Source organism: Pleurodeles waltl, chromosome 6, assembly GCF_031143425.1.
Source record: "Pleurodeles waltl isolate 20211129_DDA chromosome 6, aPleWal1.hap1.20221129, whole genome shotgun sequence".
NCBI classification, from domain to species: Eukaryota; Metazoa; Chordata; class Amphibia; order Caudata; family Salamandridae; genus Pleurodeles; species Pleurodeles waltl.
In genome coordinates this window covers 585,472,749-585,493,506 of record NC_090445.1, presented here as the reverse complement: position 1 = coordinate 585,493,506, position 20,758 = coordinate 585,472,749, and the positions used below count along the sequence as shown (strand labels likewise).

The 20,758-nt window shown below is 44.1% G+C and overlaps 1 protein-coding gene across 8 annotated transcripts in view; it reads left to right on the top strand.

Annotated features, from left to right (window-relative positions):
• The window catches only part of ANKS1A (ankyrin repeat and sterile alpha motif domain containing 1A), an 823,551-nt gene that overhangs the window by 693,332 nt on the left and 109,461 nt on the right, over window positions 1–20,758 (top strand). For all 8 annotated transcript variants that reach the window (XM_069238819.1, XM_069238817.1, XM_069238816.1 and 5 more), the window contains 2 exons: window positions 16,101–16,259; window positions 17,758–17,883. In XM_069238819.1, coding sequence (XP_069094920.1) covers window positions 16,101–16,259; window positions 17,758–17,883 — 285 coding nt within the window. The remainder of the gene's footprint in view (window positions 1–16,100; window positions 16,260–17,757; window positions 17,884–20,758) is intronic.

Here is a 20,758-nt window from a genome sequence, read left to right as displayed (position 1 = left end):
AACTGGTCCTTTTTCCAATGTGGGTATCTTAAGAGTTTGGACTCAAGCTCAGCCGGCACCTATTGAAACCTAGCCAAGCTATCCATTTTTGAAAACTAGATACCTAGGGGTATCCCTAGACACCTAGGATGGGTTGACTGGTGTGGCTCTCACCACATTTCTTTTAACCCAGAATTCATTGCAAACCTCAAATGTTGACAAAAAAAATCCTCACATTTCTGTGATGGAACGTTTTGGAATCTGAAGGCAGTCACAAATTTCCTACCACCCAGCATCTCTCTGGAAAAAGGTGCCTCACTTGTGTGGTAGGGTTAGGTTGCCCCATCAGGGAAGGGCCCAAAATGTATTGTGGCGAGACATTTTGGAAAAGTAGACATCAAGGGGAGTCCAGAGAGGAATTGCTTCTGTGGATCCCCAAAAGTTTTCTTACCCAGCATACCCTGCAAAGGTGAAACATTGAATAAAAACACTTTCCTTTCATTTCTCTGACGTAAACTATAGGAATGTGCGGAGATCTACAAACTTCCTAGCACTCAGGGTTCCCCAAAGTGTCCAGATAGAAACGCTGCCATACTGGTGTGCCTGGGCCTCGCAGTCTCCTGCGCGTGCTTTTCATTTAGCCCCCAGGTGGGCCAGGTCCCATGGGCATTCGGAGGAGGGAGGGGGGACCACCTAGGGCTTATCAAAGCCCTTGGGATCACCACCACCTCCCTGGGGCATGCTTATTATAATACGCAGGGGGGCCATGTGCCCCTGCCAAACCCCCTGGGGTGGCAGCCTCCCTGGTGCAGATCCTCGTAAATCTATGCGGGGGGAGGTCTGAACACCACTTCCTCGGGGCAATCAACTGTTCATTATGCGGGGAACTGGGCATATCCCCCCGCTTTCCGAGGGACCACCACCTCCCTGGGGCAGTATAATATATGCCACTACCTCCCCAGGGCTAAATTGAAACAGTGGAGGCCCCCCTCGTGGAGCTATAGATGGCCCTGACCCCTCACCAAGGCTGGCTACTGCTACCTCCCAAGGTGCCCATCCTCGGGAGGTAGCTATTTGCTTTTGCTTTTGCTTGGCAGAAGCGTGACTGCTCCCGCCAAGCAAAAGCAAACATAACTCTTCTTTCAGCAAGCAGGAGCTGTCGCAGTTCCCTCTCGCTGAAAGAGCTATCATCACTTTCCCTACCCGCAAACATGCGTGCAGGAGAAAAGAGGAAAACATTGCTTCCGCATACAGGGAGCTGCTATTTAAACAGCTTGCTGCTTGCATAAGCAATGCTGGCTCCCGGAAGATGTGAGGAGCCTGCTAGAACCACAGGGCCTTGAGGCTCTCCCCACGGTCCTGTCAATTTGCCTCTCTCGTAATGGGATGGAAGAGAGAGAGAGAGAGACATTATTATTATTCCAATGGTCTTTCCACAGAAGGGCTTCAAAAGCATCACAGTAGCAAGATGTTTGAATGGAATGTTATAATTATCTTTTGATGCACAGCAGAACAGTGTCAACTCTGGCCTACTGGTAAAGCTCTTGGACTGTCGCTCAGTAGGTTGAAAGTTCAAATCCTGGTATCTCATTGTGTCTATTTACTTACTCGTCCGCAGTGTGTCTGTTTATTTACCTGTGTTTTGAATGTTGAACATTCCTTTTTCCCCATCACCATCTTTAGCTTGAATGTCATACAGATGTCTAAATGCTGCATTGTAAGAAATCACCTGTGGCCTAGCGGTTAGGTCTCAGACTCTCACACGGAAGGTTGATGGTTTCAGTCTAGGTGTGTCATTTGTCATTTCTCAGCTTTAAATTCTTTTCAACTTCAAACATTCTTCAAACATTAAGGTACATACAGTAAGGTGATCTTACTTGTTTTCCTTGTCAAATACATTGTTGGTTATTAGGGGTGCAGACCAGGCCCTGTGGCCAACTCCTGCCTCATACTGCAGAAGGCTGCGTGGGGTTGGGTGGTTATAGGGGTTTGCCCTGCAGCCAACCCCTGCTGCGCACGGCTAATTACCCCAGATATTATAGCACTCATGACATCTTTTATAACATGATCAATAAGATCACTGTAACATTTGTTGTAAAAATATTCATAAGAAAACTGCATGGCGGGGGTGCGAGTTATAGTTACTTGAAATAACTCTATTCTATAATAGGTGAATTTCTGTGTTTAAAATGTGAGCCTAAATATAATGTCCCTGTAACCTTTCATTTTTTTTGTGTGAAAATATACATATATATATATATATATGTATGTATGTTCGATGGCATGTGTAGCTGCAGATACACATGCTTTACATATGTATGCCATCTAGTGTTGGGCTTGGAGTGTTAAAAGTTGTTTTTCTTTAAAGAAACTTTTTCGAGCCACAAGATCGGGTGACTCCTCCTCTCGGTAGTAGTGCGCATTGGCATTGAGTCCTTTGTCAGATTGTGTTCTTTCTGCCATCTGGTTCAGACGTGTTTCCTCTTTCTCTGGTAGATTTTAATTCAGTACTGTTTGAACTTCTCTGTTCTTTCTATAAACGTCGGTATTGTTTTCAATCATGTTTTCTCACTTACATTCGATCCAATTGCAATCGTCTGGATCGATCAGATGCCCATTTTCGGCGACCGTACCCTTCTCAGGCCTACTTCGACTTGTGTTGTCGAATGATGTGAGGCAGATGGAACAGACTCAGTTTCGCTTTTGCCCTTGGTGTCAACACCAAGTTCCCATACACCGACCGACATTCGGTGTGCAACCTCTTGTCTTTCTCCGGATCACAGGAAGGAAAGCTGTGAAGCGTGTCAATCCTTCCGTTCGAAGAAATCTCTGAAGGATCGAAGAGCAAGTCGTCAGAACAATAGCCCAACATTTTTGGATAAGAACAAGCTCATACTACAGTTTTCATTGCAGACTCTGATTCAGACCAAAACTCAGATGGGAACGGTCACAGCAGTGCAGTACATGAGTACATCAGCCCCTTCCCATCGCGTAAAAGCAACCAAAAAGACATCAGCACTGGTTTTCGGTCCACCACTGCTTGCCGGCCATGGTCGGACCCAAAATCACATATCGATGACCAACCCTCGGGTTCGGCACCAAAAAAGGCAAAAGTGCATTCGGCACCGACCGCACAGCATTCCACACCTGTTTCTGGATCGAGTCGAAGACCGGTAACCTCGGAGCCGAAAGCCCTACCATCCATTTCTGAGCCAAAAAAACTACCATCCACTTCGGAGCCGACATTCTCAGCCCAACTAAAACATTCGGTCTCCAAACTTTCAGAGCTAAGACCTATGGGTGGAAAATATGCTCCAGCTACAGAGGAGTCTTCAGAAATAAGGCCCATGCTTGAAGTGATGGACGCTAAGAAGTGCCAAATCCATAAAGACACTGGAAGGATTATTGCTTCTCCTCCTTCTACAACTAAAATGAAGTTAACTTTCCAAGAGTCTTTAGAAGCTGGGCCTCCACCTACTAAGATATTTAAGCATAAGGAGAAACCAAATGCAATACATCAGCCTTCACCACCACATTCTCCTTTGCATCCTGCTTCTCCACCACCAGATACTCCAACACCACCATCTTCACCTACACAATTTTCTCCACAATCCCCTATCTCTACACATGGGGATGATTTGGGTGACACTCACTACAATACAGACCCATGGGATTTATATGATCCAGACCCTATTCCATCCAATGATCCTGATTTATACCAGGCTAGGCCATCTCCACCTGAAGACACTACTGCCTACAGTCAGGTAATAGCTAGGGCAGCTACAAATCACAACGTGCAGTTGCATTCAGATCCCATAGAGGATGATTTGTTTATTCAATACACTATCAACCACTCACAAAGAGTTATCCCTGCCTAGCAATGCTCCCAGACGTGCTTACACATGCAGATGACATTTTTAAGGAGCCAGTGAAGGCTGGCATTATTACACCAAGGGTGAAAAAAAAGTACAACCTCCAGATCCACTTTTTATCACACAACAATTGCCACCTGACTCTATTGTTGTTAGTGCAGCGAGAAACAGGGCAAATAGCCAGTCCACAGGGGATGCTCCTCCCCCAGATAAGGAGAATCGTAAATTTGATGCAGCAGGGAAGAGAGAAGCAACTCAAACTGCTAATCACTGGAGAATTTTGAACTTTCAAGCTCTATTAGCAAGATACGAGAGAGCTCATTGGGATCAGATGGAGGAGTTCTTTCAGTACCTTCCACTAGAACACCAAAAAAGGGCACAGCACGTAGTTACAGAGGGCCAGGCTATCTTTAACAATCAAATTCGATCTGCCTTAGATGCAGCAGACACAGCAGCAAGGGGCATTAACACCAGTGTGGATATCAGAAGGCATGCATAGCTAAGAACTTCAGGATTCCAACCTGAGATACAACAGGCAGCACTTTTGATAAACAACACTTATTTGGCCCAGAGGTGGATAACACCATAGAGAAATTAAAGAAAGACTCTGAGACAGCTAAGGCTATGGGTGCCCTTTATACTACACCTGCTCGGATAACTTTTCGTAGGCCCCAGTTCAGAGGTGGTCTTAAACCATCAACCTCAGAGCCATCCACATCCCAACAAAAGCAAGGACAACAATTTTACACCAGAGGTTCTTTCAGAGGATGTTACAAAGGAAACACCTTAAGAGGAAGAGGTAAATCCACCATCTCAAGAGGTGCCTCTACCTCAACTAAACAGTGACATTCTGCACATCCCCACACAGTATACATCTCCTGTGGAAGGAAGACTGGAACATTTCTACCAACAATGGCCCAACATTACAACTGAGCAAAGGGTGCTGTCAATTATCCAAAATGGTTATTGCCTAGAACTCATCTCTATTCCATCAAGCATTCCCCCTTGCTCGCACAGGCTTTCTCTGGAACACCTACATTTGTTGAAACAAGAAGTACAATCATTTCTACTCAAAGGTGCAATAGAAATGGTAACTATACCTCAACAAGGGGCAGGAGTATATTCTCTATACTTCCATCTGCCAAAAAAGGATGGCACACACAGACCAATCCTGGATATCGGACCCCTCAATCAGTATATCCTCTCAGAGCATTTCCACATGGTTACTCTTCATGATGTCATTCCCCTACTACAAAAACAAGACTACATGACAGCATTAGATCCAAAAGATGCTTACTTCTAAATTCCCATACATCCAGCACATCGCAAATACCTAAGATTTGTAATAGAAGGCAAACACTACCAGTTCATATTGATACCCTTTGGAGTAACAACCGCACCAAGGGTATTCACCAAATGGCTTGCAGTGGTTGCAGCATACCTCAGAAGACAACATATACATGTCTTTCTCTATCTGGACGACTGGCTCATAAAAGCTAGCACCATTCAAACCTGTCAACAGCACACACAATACAAAGTCGATACCCTACACAGTCTAGGGTTCACTATCAATTACTAAAAATCTCATCTACAACCAGTGCAAATACAACCGTACTTGGGAGCAATTCTGAACACTCAGTCAGCATTAGCGTACCCAAACCCACAGAGAGTTCAAGCTTTCCACAATCTCATCTCAGCTACAATATATTCACACTTACATAGTAAGGTTTATCATGACACTGTTGGGAATGATGGCACCGTGCATATCAATAGTACTCAGTGCACGTCTAAACATGAGACCCCTCCAACACTCTCTCTTGCAACAATTGTCTTAGGCACAGGGTCAACTTCACAATCCAGTGTTGTTGGACAGTCAAACTTAAAACTCTCTGCAATGGTGGAATCACACCAACTTATCAAAAGGGCGGCCATTTTAGCCACCTGTGCCACAGACCATAATCACCACCGATGCATCAATGATAGGTTGGGGAGCCCATCTCAACAATCTTACCGTACAGGGGGAATGGGACTCAATTCAACACATTTACCACATAAATCACTTGAAATTGCTAGCAGTGTTCCTAGCACTTAAAGCATTTCAACTACAGATCACGAACAAAACAGTGTTAAGGACAGACAGAATGACCACAATGTATTATCTGCAAAAGACAGGGGAAAAACACTCATCTCAATTGTACACAACCAGCTAGCAGACCTCTTAAGCAGGACGCAGCAACAAATACACAAATGGGAGATTCACCCACAAGTGATTCAACAGTACTTCCGCATGTGGGGAACCCCAAACATAGACCTCTTCGCAACAAGCGAAAACGCAAAATCACCCCAAACTTCGCATCCAGTTACCCACACCGTCAATCCAAGGGCAATGCTCTATGGATCAATTGGTCGGGGATATTTGCTTACGCTTTTCCCCCTCCCCCCACTGATTCCATTTCTGGTCAACAAGATCCGTCACACCTACCTCACTATGATACTCATAGGTCACATGTGGGCACGTCAACACTGCTACACAACACTATTGGATCTATTTGTAGTACCACATCACAAGCTCTCAAACAGACCAGACCTATTGACTTAAAACAAAGGTCAAATCAGACATCCCAATCCCAGTATGCTCAACCTGGCAATTTTGCTCTTGAGGTCATAGAGTTTGGTTATCTACAGCTTCCATCAGAATGTATGAACATTCTAAAGGAAGCACGCAAACATACAACTAGACAGTGTTATGCAGCCAAATGGAAACATTTTGTATATTATTGTCAACCCAAAAACATTGATCCACTTAAAGTATCAGAACAGGATATTATCTGTTATATGCTTCACTTACAAAAAGCAAAATCTTGCATACTCGTCTATTAAAATTCATTTAACAGCAATATCAACTTACCTCCAAAACTAGACAGCATACTTCTCTGTTTAGAATTCCTGCCATAAAAGCTTTTATGGAGGGCCTTAAAAGTTATTCCACCTAGAGCTCCACCAGCTCCTGCCTGGAATGTTAACATTGTGCTCACAAGGCTTATGGGTCCACCCTTTGAACCCATGCATTCATGTGCTCTTCAATTTCTCTAATGGAAGGTTGCTTTCCTAGTAGCACTTACTTCCTCAAGGAGACTTAGTGAAATTCAAGCATTCACTTTAGAAGAACCTTTCTTCCAAATTCACAAAAATAAAATAGTACTTAGGACAAACCCAAAATTCTTTCCCAAAGGAGTTTCACCAATCTGATAGAGACTTCTAGTTGCAGATTCCTTTCCTTACAATTTCCCCCAGGCATCAGATTGAATTAGGAGATTTTTCTTTGAGCAATAGCCTTACGCGGCTTTGGTGTCGTAGTTGCCGTGATGACATCCGGAGTAGTACGTAGACGCAACCTCAGCGCAGTGACGTCAGTTCTTTTCTTTCCTTGACATGCGCTGATCCGTAGAGAGCTACCCTGGTCTCTTTTTGACCGATTTTGACCATTTTGTCAAGTTTTCTAGTGAGTTTTTGGTGCGTGAAGGATGTCCCCAAAGACCGGGTTCAAGCTGTACGGTACTGTCACTGCATGATGTCGGTGACGGATCCACATAGGTTTTGTCTGTGGTGTCTCGAGCGCGACCCGAAGTCGTGCTCTAAGTGCTGAGCCATGCACCCGAAGGCCTTGAGAGAGCTGTCCCTCAAGCTCATGGCGGCCCGGCGCTCAACTCCGCGTAAGTCCTGGTCTCGGTCGAGGGGAAGGAGCGACCCCCGCCCAGCTTAAGGAATTCTGAGGCCATGCACCTCATCTTTGGGCTGACCGACCCGAATACGGCACCTTTGGGCCCAAGGGGTTTGAGTGAGGGGCCTTCGGTTCTGAGCCGGCAGCTTCAGCACCAGCCACCGAGGTCCCCTCTGGATCGGCTCATGCCGGACGCACCACTGAGACCTTCTCTGGCGCCGGGTCGATTGTCGATGCTCCCGACGTCAGTAGTTCCCACTTTCCACGTCGACCCGACACCTCTGAGCCGGAGCGGCGTTGGCCGATGCCACCTTTGTCTTCGATGGGGCCTACTCACCCCAGGTTAGATTTAGACCCTTTTTCCTATGGGTACGAATTCGGGGAAGGATTGGAGGCGTCCCTGGACCCTTATGAATACCAATACAGGATGACCCATCTTTGGACTGGGCACAGGAATTGGGCGATGCCAGTGGACTGGACACTTCTACAGACGCTGGTATGCTGTCTCCTTCTACCGTGCTACGGTAGAGGGAGCAACTAATGGTCTGGTGGTTAGTAGTCCTTGGCCTTGAGCTACCTATTGTAAAGGTCAGGTCCAACTTCCTGACGGAGGTGCTTCAGTCAGGGGGTTTCACATCTGAGCTCCTTTTACCTTTCAATGAAGCCCTCACCGATGTCCCTTTGGGTACTTGGTCCAAACCCAACACAGTGGCTTCTGTGAATAGGACTATCTCACGCCACCATTGGCCCGCTCCGAAGGGCCCTAAATGCCTGTCCCAACACCCCACATCTGAGAGTCTTGTCATCCAGGCTTCCTCTCCTTCTGGTGCATCCCTTCCGCACCCCTGGATAGGGAATCCAAAAGGCTCGAATAATTTGGGAAGAAGTTTTCTTCCTCCCGTCTCGCGCTGTGGTCCGGGAACACCGCATGCCTTTTGGGACGCTGTACCCACTCTCTGTGGGATACGGTTGCGCAAGTCCTGCCGCAGACACCTGTGGACTCTGCGGCAGGTGCTATCATCTCCCAAGCTGTCAACGATGGGAGAGCTGTGGCGAAGTTTACGATCCGATGTGGGCTGGACACGACCAACTCTCTCTGAAGATTGGTTGCTACAATGGCCTTGAGACGCCACGCCTGGTTGCATACTTTGGGTTTTTCTGGGGATGTCCAACAGTCTCTCGTGGACATGCCCTTTGATGGCTCCCGTCTCTTTGGAGACAAAGCGGACTCGGCCTTGAAGAGATTCAAGGATTCCCGGGCTACGGCTCGGTCTCTTGGTCTTTCCGCTGCCCCTCACCCACCGCAGTCTGCTTTTCGCCCCTTTCGTGGCCACGGAAGGGGGTCCCTGTCCCGTCCCCCATCCAGCCACCGTGCCACCCAGGCTGTTCAGCCACTGCATGGCGGGGGACGCGGAATCCCACGTGGATGTGGGACAGGGAACCAGCCATCTGCCCAGTCCATCTCTGCCCCCGCTGCAGCCTCCAAACCCTCCTAGTCCGTCCCCTCACTCCCATCCGGTTGGCGGCAGGATTCGCCATCACCTGCCCCACTTGGAATCCATAACTACGGACAGGTGGTTTTTGCAGATCGTTCGAAAGGGCTACTCCCTCCCTTTCGAATCTGCCCCACCAGCCATGCCTCCATTACTCAGCCAACTCCCGGAGAATCATTTGGCACTTCTCCTTCTGCTATAGAGAAGGTCCCTGTGCCCAAAGTAGGTTGTGGTTGTTATTCCTGCTACTTTCTGGTGCTGAAAAAGGACAAGGGCTTACGTCCTATCCTAGACCTTCGGGACCCTCACCCTGGCTTAGGTTCTGTCTGCCTTAGACCCAGGAGACTGGATGGTAGCATTGGACTTGCAGGACGCTTATTTACACATCCTCATCCTGCCTGCCCACAGACGTTACCTACGATTTGTGGTAGGTCACGAGCACTATCACTTTCCCATGTTCGCCTTTGGCCTTATCAGTGCCCCTCAGGTGTTCACAAAAAAGTGATAGCGGTGGTTGCAGCTCATCTGTGCAGGTTAGGGGTCTCAGTCTTCCCATTCCTCGACGACTGGCTGTTGAAGGCAGACTCGCCCCAGAAAGTCGTCTCCCACCTTCAGACTACAGCAAACCTCCTGCACACGCTGGGGTTCACAATAAACGTACCAAAGTCACATCTGACTCCCTCTCAGACTCTCCCTTTCAACAGGGCTGTTCTGGACACAGTGCAGTTTCTGGCTTATCCTCCCGAATGCGAGTCCAAGATATTCAGGCTATGATTTCGATCTTTCAGCCTCTGTCTTGGTTTCGGTGAGACTGACTGGACCTCATGGCATCCTGCTAGTGACATATGCCAGATGGCATATGCGGGCTCTGCAGTGGGACTTGAAGTTCTAGTGGGCGCAGCATCAGAGGAATCTCTCCGACATGTTCCAGATCTCGTAGGGGACTGCGAAAGACCTGCAGGGATGGCTTTTGAATCCGCATTGGACCCACAGCAGATCCCTCTCCCTTCCCCAGCAAGATATATCCATAGTGAGTGGGGGCGGCCACATGGGAGAGGCAGAGATCAGAGGCCTCTGGTCTACAGCTGAGTCTGGGCTCCATATCAGTCTTCGAGAGCTCTAAGCGATCAGGCTTGCGTTGAGAGCATTTCTTCCCTCTCTCAAAGGGAAAGTAGTGCAGGTGTTCATGGACAATACTACCGCCATGTGGTACTGCAACAAACAGGGCTGTTTAGGGTCCTGGACCCCTTGTCAAGAGGCACTATGTCTCTGAACGTGGCTGGAACATCAGGGCATTAGCCTGGTGGTTCAACATCTGGCGGGTTCTCTAAACGGTAGAGCAGACAAACTCAGCCGTCGATGCACAGCTGATCACAAATGGCGTCTCCATCCGGAGGTGGTGCAAGGTCTCTGTTAGCAGTGGGGAGAGCTTTGGTTAGATCTGTTCGCCTCTGCAGAGAACACGCAGTGTCAGCTGTTTTGAGCATTGTAGTTTCCAAGGCGGCACTCGCTCAGAGACGCTCTTCATCTCAAGTGGAAATCCGGCCTCCTTTCTGCCTTTCCATACCACTTCTGCCCAGAGTTTTCAAGAAGATCAGGAACGACCAGGCCCAAGTAATCTTGGTGGCTCTGGACTGGGCACAGAGAGTATGGTATCCAGAGCTATTGAGTATGGCCATCGATTCTCCACTCAGACTGCCTCTTTGGGCAGATCTTCTGTCACAGCAGCAGGGGACGGTTCTCCACCCGAACCTGCCCAAACTCCGACTTCATGCGTGGAGATTGAGCGGCGACAGTTGATGACTTTTGATCTTCCACCCGAAATCTGTGATGTTATCTTGGTAGCCAGGTGTCCCTCCACCAAAACGGTGTATGCCTATTGTTGCCATAAATTTGTGGCATGGTGCACCAACAAATCTGTTGATCCCCTCACTGCCCCTCTATCTGATGTTCTTTTGTTCATTCTTGCTTTGGCCCAGCAGGGCTCTGCTTTGAGCACCCTTAACGGATATTTACCTCCATTTCGGCCTTTCTTATGTTACCTGATGAGCCCTCACTCTTTAAATATCCCATTGTGAGTAGATTCCTTAAAGTTCTCACCCATGTATTTCCTCCCACTCCATTCATTTATCATGCCTCAGTGGGGCCTCAATTTTGTCCTTACTTATTTAATGTGTACTCCCTTTGAACTGATGCACAGTTGTCCCTTACGGCTCCCCATCTTCAAAACTGTCTTTCGTGTTGCCATCACCTCTGCTCGCAGGATGAGTGAGTTTCAGGCCCATTCGTCCAAACCTCCATATTTGTTTGTGCACCCTGACAAAGTGGTGTTGCGCACTAAGGCTTCTTTCCTTCCAAAGGTGGTTACACCTTTTCATGTAGGCCAGTCCATCACCCTGCCTATTTTCTACGCACTCCTACATCCTTCCCATGAAGAGGAGAGACTCCACCATCTGCACCCAAAGAGCGTCGACGTTCTGTCTTAATCGTACTAAAGATTTCCGGGTGGACGATCAACTCTTTGTCGGGTATGTGGGTGCGGAGAAAGGGAAGGCGGTGCAAAAACGTACCGTCTCTCAATGGGTACTTCTTTGCATCAAGATGTGCTACACTTTGGCCAAGAAGCAACCCCCTGAGGGTTTGCCTGCTCATTCCACCAGAGCAACTGCTGCTTCCACTGCGTTAGCACGTGGAGTTCCTGTCTTGGATATCTGCCAGGCGTCCCTGCACATGTTTGCTAAACACTACTGCCTGGACAGTCAGGTCTGTCAGGGCAGCTACTTTGGTCGTTCAGTCCTGCAGGACTTCCTAGTATGATCTTGGTGCGCTGCCCATTACCGAGGATGGCATTGCTTGGGTATCTATTCTAAGGTAAGGAATCTGCAACTAGAAGTCTCTATCAGATGTATGAGTTACTTACCCTCGGTAGCAAAATATCTGGTAGAGACATATTCTAGTTGCAGATTCCTTAACGACCCACCCATCCTCCCCACTTGCAATCTGATTTCTAGGGACAGGGATTCCCCCCTTCAGGTCCTTAGCTGTGGCACACCCATCTCAGTGTTCTTAGCGGCTCTGCGCTTTGGCGTGGAAAGTCGTTAAACGAAATTGACGTCACTGAGCTGAGACGGCGCCTATGTACTACTCCTGACGTCATCACAGTGCCGCCGCCGCCCGCGGAATAGACCGACGCCACCTACCGACATGCAAGGGTATTGCTCGAAGAAGAATCTCCAGATCCAGTCTGATGCCTGGAAAAAATTCTAAGGTAAGGAATCTGCAATTAGAATATTTCTCTACCAGATATTTTGTTACTGAAGGTAAGCAACTTGTATTTTCACATTAATCAGTCAGTGGAATTGCCAGTCTTCTTTCCATAGCCAGATTCAGTTGCTGAAAGAGCTCTTCACACTCTTGATGTCAAAAGAGCTCTCATGTACTATATAGATAGAACAAAACATTTCCGAAAATCTAAACAACTTTTTGTGGCTTTTCAGCAACCTCATAAGGGTAGTCCGATTTCAAAACAGGGATTAGCTTGATGGATAGTAAAGTGTATTAAAACATTCCAATCCTAAAGCTAAAAGACAGATATTAGTAACTCCTAACGCACATTCTACAAGAAAGAAAGGAGCTTCAATGGCATTCTTATGAAATATACTAGTGGCAGACATATGCTAAGCTTCACTCCTTATTTCACCCTCCTGCGGGAAAACAGTCTAACAAAGGACTCGATGGCCATGCTTACTATCACCGAGAGGAGGAGTCATTCGATCTCATGACTCGAAAAAGGTTCTTAGAAGAATAACAACTTGTAACACTCCGAGCCCAACACTAGATGGCGGACTTATGCAAAGCATGTGAATCTTCAGCACTACATGCCATGAACAGATGTCCACTGGGTAACAGACATTTTCCATATGTGTGTGTGTGTGTGTGTGTGTGTGTGTGTGTGTGTGTGTGTATATATATATATATTTCTAGGTTCCAAAAGCGAGATCTGTTTGCTTTGCCATTGCTTGTTTAATAAGCATTGTTGTGTGGATCACTGCACCAGGCGCACTTTGCTAGGGCGGTGCTTCAGTTCTTGTTATTAGTTTTGTGAAGAACACAACCCACATCCCAGCGGTGAGAGTGGTGCAAAGTAAGGCAGCTGTGGGAGCTACTGCTACAGAAGAAGAAAATGTTACTTCCCTTTTGTAACAGCCTTTCTGGTTGAAATGACAGCTGCACAGATTCGTAGTGCGGTGATACTGTTTGATAATGCGTCTTTTTATCACTGTCCTTCATGTTCTGTGCCTCCATTGTGGCATGCAAAATGGGCAAAACAGACCTCACCGGCGCATGACGTCCTGTTTTAAGAGTCTCTGGCCTCAGTTTCTGTGATTTCTCAGGGCTCCATGAGTTACATTGAGGAGCGCTACCTGGTGCCAGTGTCTGAATATATAAATATTTGCCAGTTCCAGTCTGGGGAAAGGTTCAAATTAATAAATATATAGGAGAAGTCAGAAAGAAACGTGATTGAAAGTAAGTAACATGTTATTCTCCTTCATGGTTATCTTTATTATTTAATTCATGAGCAACTAACCCCCTGCCTTAATAATCAGGGACAGCATTGCTGGAAACTGAAGTTGTTTCCATATCTGCAATAGTAATACCTGCCACCTAAAGGTTTATATGTGCAGCCTACTAACATGACTTCTACTAAGCGAATGCATGACATCACTGAATGAGGAGCACAGGTACTACTCTTCTAGGGATGCTATATTTAACATATTCACAAAATGTCGAATTCAGTGGGTGATGCAGCTCATTTTTTAAATAGGGCACATTTTCCTATTATGTCATCTTGTAAAGAATTGACCGTGGAGTACCCCATGAAAGAGTGCATTTAATATGAACATTATTTTTATTATTGTTTTTTTCTGGCAATGAAAAATAGTATTGCTGTTGATAGTCATAAAGTGCCAAAAGTATTACATTTTTACAGGCTATATTGTATTGAAACATATTAAGGGTAAATGCTGCAATGCTTCTGTGAAATTCGTGTGTCCCTTTATATATTCTCTTTCATAATGAGTAGTACTTATCCTGCAGAAATCCAATCCTATGAATAATGTAGACTCCCCTCATCTCACAATGCCCAAGTCTCTGTCGATATTCCATTAATATAATGTACTTGCTCCTGTTAATGAAACCTTGCCTTCTGTTCATCATCGAACCAAATCAATATAGAGGGAATCCACTAGTTGGTAGAGATCTTTTTCTTGAGCTAATGGACAACCCTTCCAGAGAGGAGTTCCTTCCTGACAGTTAAAAGGACTCTCACTCACGAGAAATACACAGTGGCAAGCTTCATCATTGAGTGCTCACTCAGGCACCGATTGGGTCTCGGTAGGCTCAAAACTAAAATGAAGGGAGCTCTTATTTAGGATTGCGGATAGTGGGATCTGAAAACCTCAGTTTTAAAATGGTCTTAAGCGCCCTCTCCTCAATTTAATGAGCACAAGCAAGACTAATGCTGTTAGGGATAGTTAACGACCCCCCTGCATCAAAAACTGGGTCTACATGTTTCATCCCAATAGGGTCAGAACCATCAACACTAAAACCCTACATTTTATTCTTGGGAAATTCCCCTTACATGCTACCTCTAGAGATATTCTCCCTGTCTCATTAGCTACAATGTGCTGGACAAACACATGGTCATGCATGCCACACTTACACACCAATAGGGTTCATTTGCCCTTTCATAGTCTAATCCATGGGTCTCCTCTGCCGCTAAGGGATTTAGAGGCGGATGGACCCTGTAGTCACACATTAGTCAATTGATAACACCCCATTCTGAGCCTATTTTATCCTACAAATCCCTGCATATTCATCACCTCCTAATCAAGAAAAGAATTTCTTCTGATATGTAAAATCTCTTTTTACATTGAAAGCATAGTGTTTAGTATCTCAACAGCAGAGTTTCTGTAACTTTTCTGTTTATGTGCAGTAGATAATATACTTGTGCCCATCCTGGCTTTGTTGACTATTTTGGTATAAAGGAATTTGCCGCATCTTACGGATTGGAATGGCTAGAAATTACAACAAATCATTTACAAAGTGCCCACAGTTGTCAACATTCACACAATGTTACAATGATGGATCCAGCTAGTAGATGACATATTCATGCCCAACTTTTGAATGTAATAGAATATAGCTGTCAAGTAGAGGAACATTTGCTACAAGTAGATTTTCTTCTAGTACCGTTATACAGCTGTAGGCAAGTCAAACTTTGTTTACTAGAACCCTAATAAATACTCTGTTTTGTCAGAGGTTTTGTCAAGCATAACGAAGGTCTTGCAACACTAGGACTGGCAGACCAGTAACTCAGTAGCTAAAACCCAGCATGCTCAACCAATTTTAGTGGTTAATTTATAGTAATATTGCTTTTTATTCTCCAGCTATTATACTTGCTTCTTTGGGATTGTTACCATCCAGTTATTGGGTGTATCAGGAAAAAAAAATCATACAATAAAGCCAGAAAAATGTAACCATCATTGAATAACATTTAACCGTGAAATAGCATAAACATTTGAATGATTTAATACCAGGCTTGTGTGCGTGACTAGCTCGCCACCTTCATTGTAAATACAGATGTAAATCGAAATAGGCACTTTCTGTTAGTATTAAAGTGGTTTAGATTATAGTGCATACAAAAGGGAACAATAATGGGGAGAGATTTCAGTGACTAAATCTTGATGTTGTTTAACTCTGTGTAGAACAAATCTGGTTGTTTTGTTACCATCTAGATGTTTGAATTTCCCTTGAAGAAACTGGAAACTCGCCATACCACCTATCTTGAGAACTTAAGCATTTCTGCCACACTTGAAACCATACTCCTTTTAACACCTCTGTCCCTATTCTCTCTTCTCTGGCTTCTGCCTTATTCATTTCTCATAATACAGATGCTTTAAAGTAATTTTCCATTGCAAGAAAGGGTGTCTACTCTTTTCTGACACTCCTTTTTGTCTGTTTATTCCTTTCGAGTAGGATCTCCAGTCCCAGGAGTCCCACCCCTTGAGCCCGTACGAGTCATGCACATGGAAATCCACCGAGCATTTACTCCCACCAGGGGATGCTGGACGAAGGCGGCAGGATGGATCCCATGACATGACATCACACCATAGAGTTGACAGAGCTGCATCTCAGGTCAGAATCCTTTTGGGCATTTCTTTTCTCTTGTCCTAGAGTTGGCTATCCCTGATTCTAACCTTATTTATATGTAAAACTATCAATTTGCTAAGAGAGTGGATGCATTTAGATTTCTACAAAATGTTATTCCAAGAGTTTTCTGCTACTCAACTTACTGCATCTACTGAATATTCCAAATTAGGTCAGGGTGCACAGTATTATTCAGCTGCAGAGCTTCTAGGTCCTCTGCAGCTCACAACATGTAAGAGGTGCACACAAACATATTAGTTAAGTAAACATGTTATGAATCTTCAGTGCATCTGTTTAGCTTGAGTGAGTTGAAGCTTTCCTATATTTGTCTTTACAAGTAATAGTCTTCTTGTAGCAATAGTAGTTTCATATACCTAAGCAATGATCAATTCACCCCGTGGTGAGGACTTGACCTTGTTGCTTGGCATTTAGTTTTGAAGGCATATGCCAGAGAAGAAAGAATTGAATTTCCGTTCTTCCTCAGAAGTTATTATAATAACATTAGTGAGATTGGTTCCTCGTGAAGCTGGTGCACAGTAGAATTGAGGGTTACTGAGATAAGCATGACAAAATTTAAACCAAGGAAATTCTGACAGTAAGACACAGAATTCCCTCTGATACTTATAATTATTAGTGTCTTGTACTTTTCCTTGTTTTTAATGGCTTTGCCTTTTGTATTTGACCTTTCAGTGCACTTTTTAAAAATCTAATATAATGATGCCATAAATACTACCTGTTGCCTATGTGGGTTGTAGGATAGGAGGATGGAAAAGTTGCCCCGTGCTTTCTTGCATTTTGACTAGCATTATGAAGGTCTTATACAGATAAGTGTTATTGATCAGAAAATATTAGAGGGAACTTGCGTGAATGTCTCTTTTACTTCGAGCTCTCCTGATTGGGTGTGGTGGACAGGTACATCTAGGGTGTTTGGGAAAAGGAAAAAGTGGCAGGAAAAGTGATGAGCGAAGAATCAAAGTTTGAGAGTAGGTTAGGAACGCGGTCGGGGTGTGCCATTGAAAGAAACCCTGGGCTTAAAATGATTCCTGTCCCATTGTTTGCTATGGCTCTTAAATGGGGTTGGCCAATCGTTTGAGCACTTTGCAATTAATCTAATTCTTAATAAATTACTGGTTAATGAACAGGTCATATTCTTCACATAGAGAATATTGCAGTTCTTATTTTAGCCACAGACTCTTCACAAAACTGACTTCCCAATTCTTCTGCCTCACAGGGGCAAAGTCACAGATCCAAATGTTTGCTGTTTTGTTTGTACTTATTCTTACAACATGGTTTCCAGCAGTTACAAAAACTGCAGTTTAATAAAAAGTCTATAATACAAAGGCCCTCCATGTGCATTACACTTACAGATGTAACTTGTTTACTTTAAAACCCAAGTTACACTGTGGTAAGATGAGAAGACACCCTTAATTGCCTGAGTTTACCAGTGAGTGCAAGCCTGTATTACCTCAACTGTTTTTGTTTACAGGAGGAGCGTCGTGAATCCAAACTCACTTTGAGGCCCCCGAGTCTCGCTACTCCCTATGCACCGCTACAAAACTGGCAGCATCAGCCTGAGAAACTTATCTTCGACTCATGCGGCTATGAGGCAAATGTGAGTGGGTAGGAGGGAACGTGTCTCATTTAAACTGATAATATTCTGTCATATTGTGGCTTAACCACACTAAAGAAAATAGTTCATGCATGATGCGTTTTTTCAGCAGACACTTGATTTTGTCCCTAGATTTACATATTAAACAATCAGACATATTGATGTTGAGCCCTCTTAAAAGTTTAGTGTATTTATTTTGCAAAGTAAGACAATTCTCATCTGGATACTAAAGAAGGTTAAACTGAAATCTTCATTTCTGTATCCCTATTAAAAGGCCAAGAGAGTGTTCCAATGAAGCACCTCACAATTGATGTCAACACTTACACACCAATATGGTTCATTTGCCCTTTCATATTTTCTCAGTCACTTTATTAATATGATGTTTTTGTGTGTGCCTTTGGACTATAGAAGAGATCCTTAGGAGTACTTCATGCTTCCATATAGGCATGAAACAACATTGTTAAATTTGCCACAGCATTTCCCTAGTTTATTCAGCTCCTTTTCTTGTTTTTAAACACTGCCTACTCTATACATTGCTATAAATGATATAGCAGACATAGACCTTCTGCTTTATCCAGTGGTAATATTGGTCAACTACATGGGGTGGATACGGAATACCCAATTCATTTACATATGGGAAAATGAATCACTCATTTTCAGCTGGCTGGTAGAGTGACTTTGGCCCTCTGATAGAAGCAAAGCACTCCACCCCCCAATTGGGACACACTGGGCAAAGATCCAGAATTTTAACTCCATGGTTAAAAATTGACAGCGATACTGACAGACAAAATGCTTATATTTGAGAGAACCTATAAACTATTTAAGACATACATAAAGAATGATATTGGTAGCGGAGAAGGGCAAGACATGTTTCCATCTTGGTGAAGTAGGGACTCCTCCATCGAAAATCTGGCTGCTCCAAAGATAAGTCTATGGGATCGATGAGGTCAGTGAAAGGCACAAGTTACAGACGTGCACTCGACATTGAAAGATTGAAACAATTGTATAATTGAATGACAGGACATTATTGTGGTAAAGCAGGCTAGTGTGTGCTAGCTTCTTTTCTTTCTCCTTCCCTCTTTAACTCCCTTGCATAGTTTTCCCCCAGATTACCGATGTCTAATTGTTTTGGTTTGCTTTGTTTTTATTTTGTGAAAGAAAAAATAGAATAAAGTTGGGGAGAATTATGGACGTTTCTACAGCATCCATTTAAGTCAGAGTCTTTATCTTTGTGGCCCTGAGAGTTTCAGATTTACTTTGTATTAAACTCTGCTTGGGGTACTCTGTTATCCCACCTAGCAGTGAACATCCACTTTGGTAGCTGTTTCATCCTTGAAGAATGCATAATGATAATGTTCTGAACAAACTAGATGATGAGTGCTGCTTCCTTTTCAAGGGCTGACCTATTGCATTGCAAATATGTTTATAGAGAGTTTAATACACCCTGGGAATCGTTGAAACGCTTTACAGCAAGTAGCACTCTAGTCTGGAACATAAGGTTACTAGATTAATCCAGCAGTTCTTGTTGGGCACTGGGATTAGGATTTTCATAATTGTTGTATTAAAGGTTGGATTTTAAGAAGTATTTTTTCCACCATGCCAATAAACCAAACATCGTTTTGATATCATACACATAGTTGAGTATAGTAATTAATACTTCTTCCTGGAAAAAAGTGCATTCAAGGTGGATTTCTGGTATTCCTTGGGTAGAAACATGCAAGGCCATTGGCATTCAATTCCAAACTGATATTGCCTTCTCTTTGAACTTGACTCTGTTCCATTTTGCTACTCTTCTTATATTCCAAAACTTGCGTCTAGGGTTATTGCCATTATTCCCTTTTACAACATTACAAGGGTGAGTAAAGTTGGAAAAGCCCTTGCCAGTGTGCCCAGGAATTCTTATTCCGACAAAATTTCCCACATTTACTTTTGCAGTACGACCTTTGTGCTGTTGATTGAGTCTTTTTCTGTTTACTTTGAACTTCTTTGTGATTCAAATTAGTAGTAAATTAGAATGTTTTAGACTTCATTGTTTACAAAGCCAAAAGGGAGCATTTGTGAAATAGGAAACCTTTTTCTTAGTTAAAAAAAATGACCTAACACTGGTGGTGGCACTTAGATAATATTGATCAAGGGATATCGGCTATTGCTGCTAGTTTGATTCAGTCCATTAACAATTAAAACATTGAACTTGACCAATGTAATATGGGTCGTACAAAGCAGTGTTGATGGCTTTTATACATCATCATTTGAGAGAGTCTTTCATTTCAGAGTAGTTCAGCTGCATGCTATTGTCAATGACCAGTAATTCAGGGAAACCTTCTTAACAAAATACACCTGAAAGGTAATCAAGCAGGGTTTAGTAGTAGGTTGCTAACAAAATGTTGTCTCTGACCATTTGGAATGGTAATTGAGGAGAACTAATGGAAATATCATGTGTCTAGGAAAAATCTTAAAGGGGCCAACCATGTCCTAAGCAAGCTTTTCCTATGCATTTTAGGGCCACTGAACCGGTAACAAAGGATGAGCAGTATACATTTTTTTGTCACTGTCACTGTAAGCACAAATGTCTCATATTTCCATCCCATTTTGTGCCTAACTGTCCATGCAGGGGCATCCAAAATGGCACGTAGTACATTTTCGAGTTAACACAAACCCATGTGAACCTGGTGTGCACTCTTATGTAAGGCTGTGCTCATGTAACAGATGTTTGGGCTTGTCTTTTTTTAAAGTATTTTTGTTATTAAGGTTTTATTACAACATGAGTAATAAAGGCCTTAACAAAGGCAGTAACAGTGTAAAACAGTACAGCAGTTTTTCTACAGCTTCTTTGCAGATTTATGACAAGTGCAGTAAAACATTCCTACCCAGTTCCTCA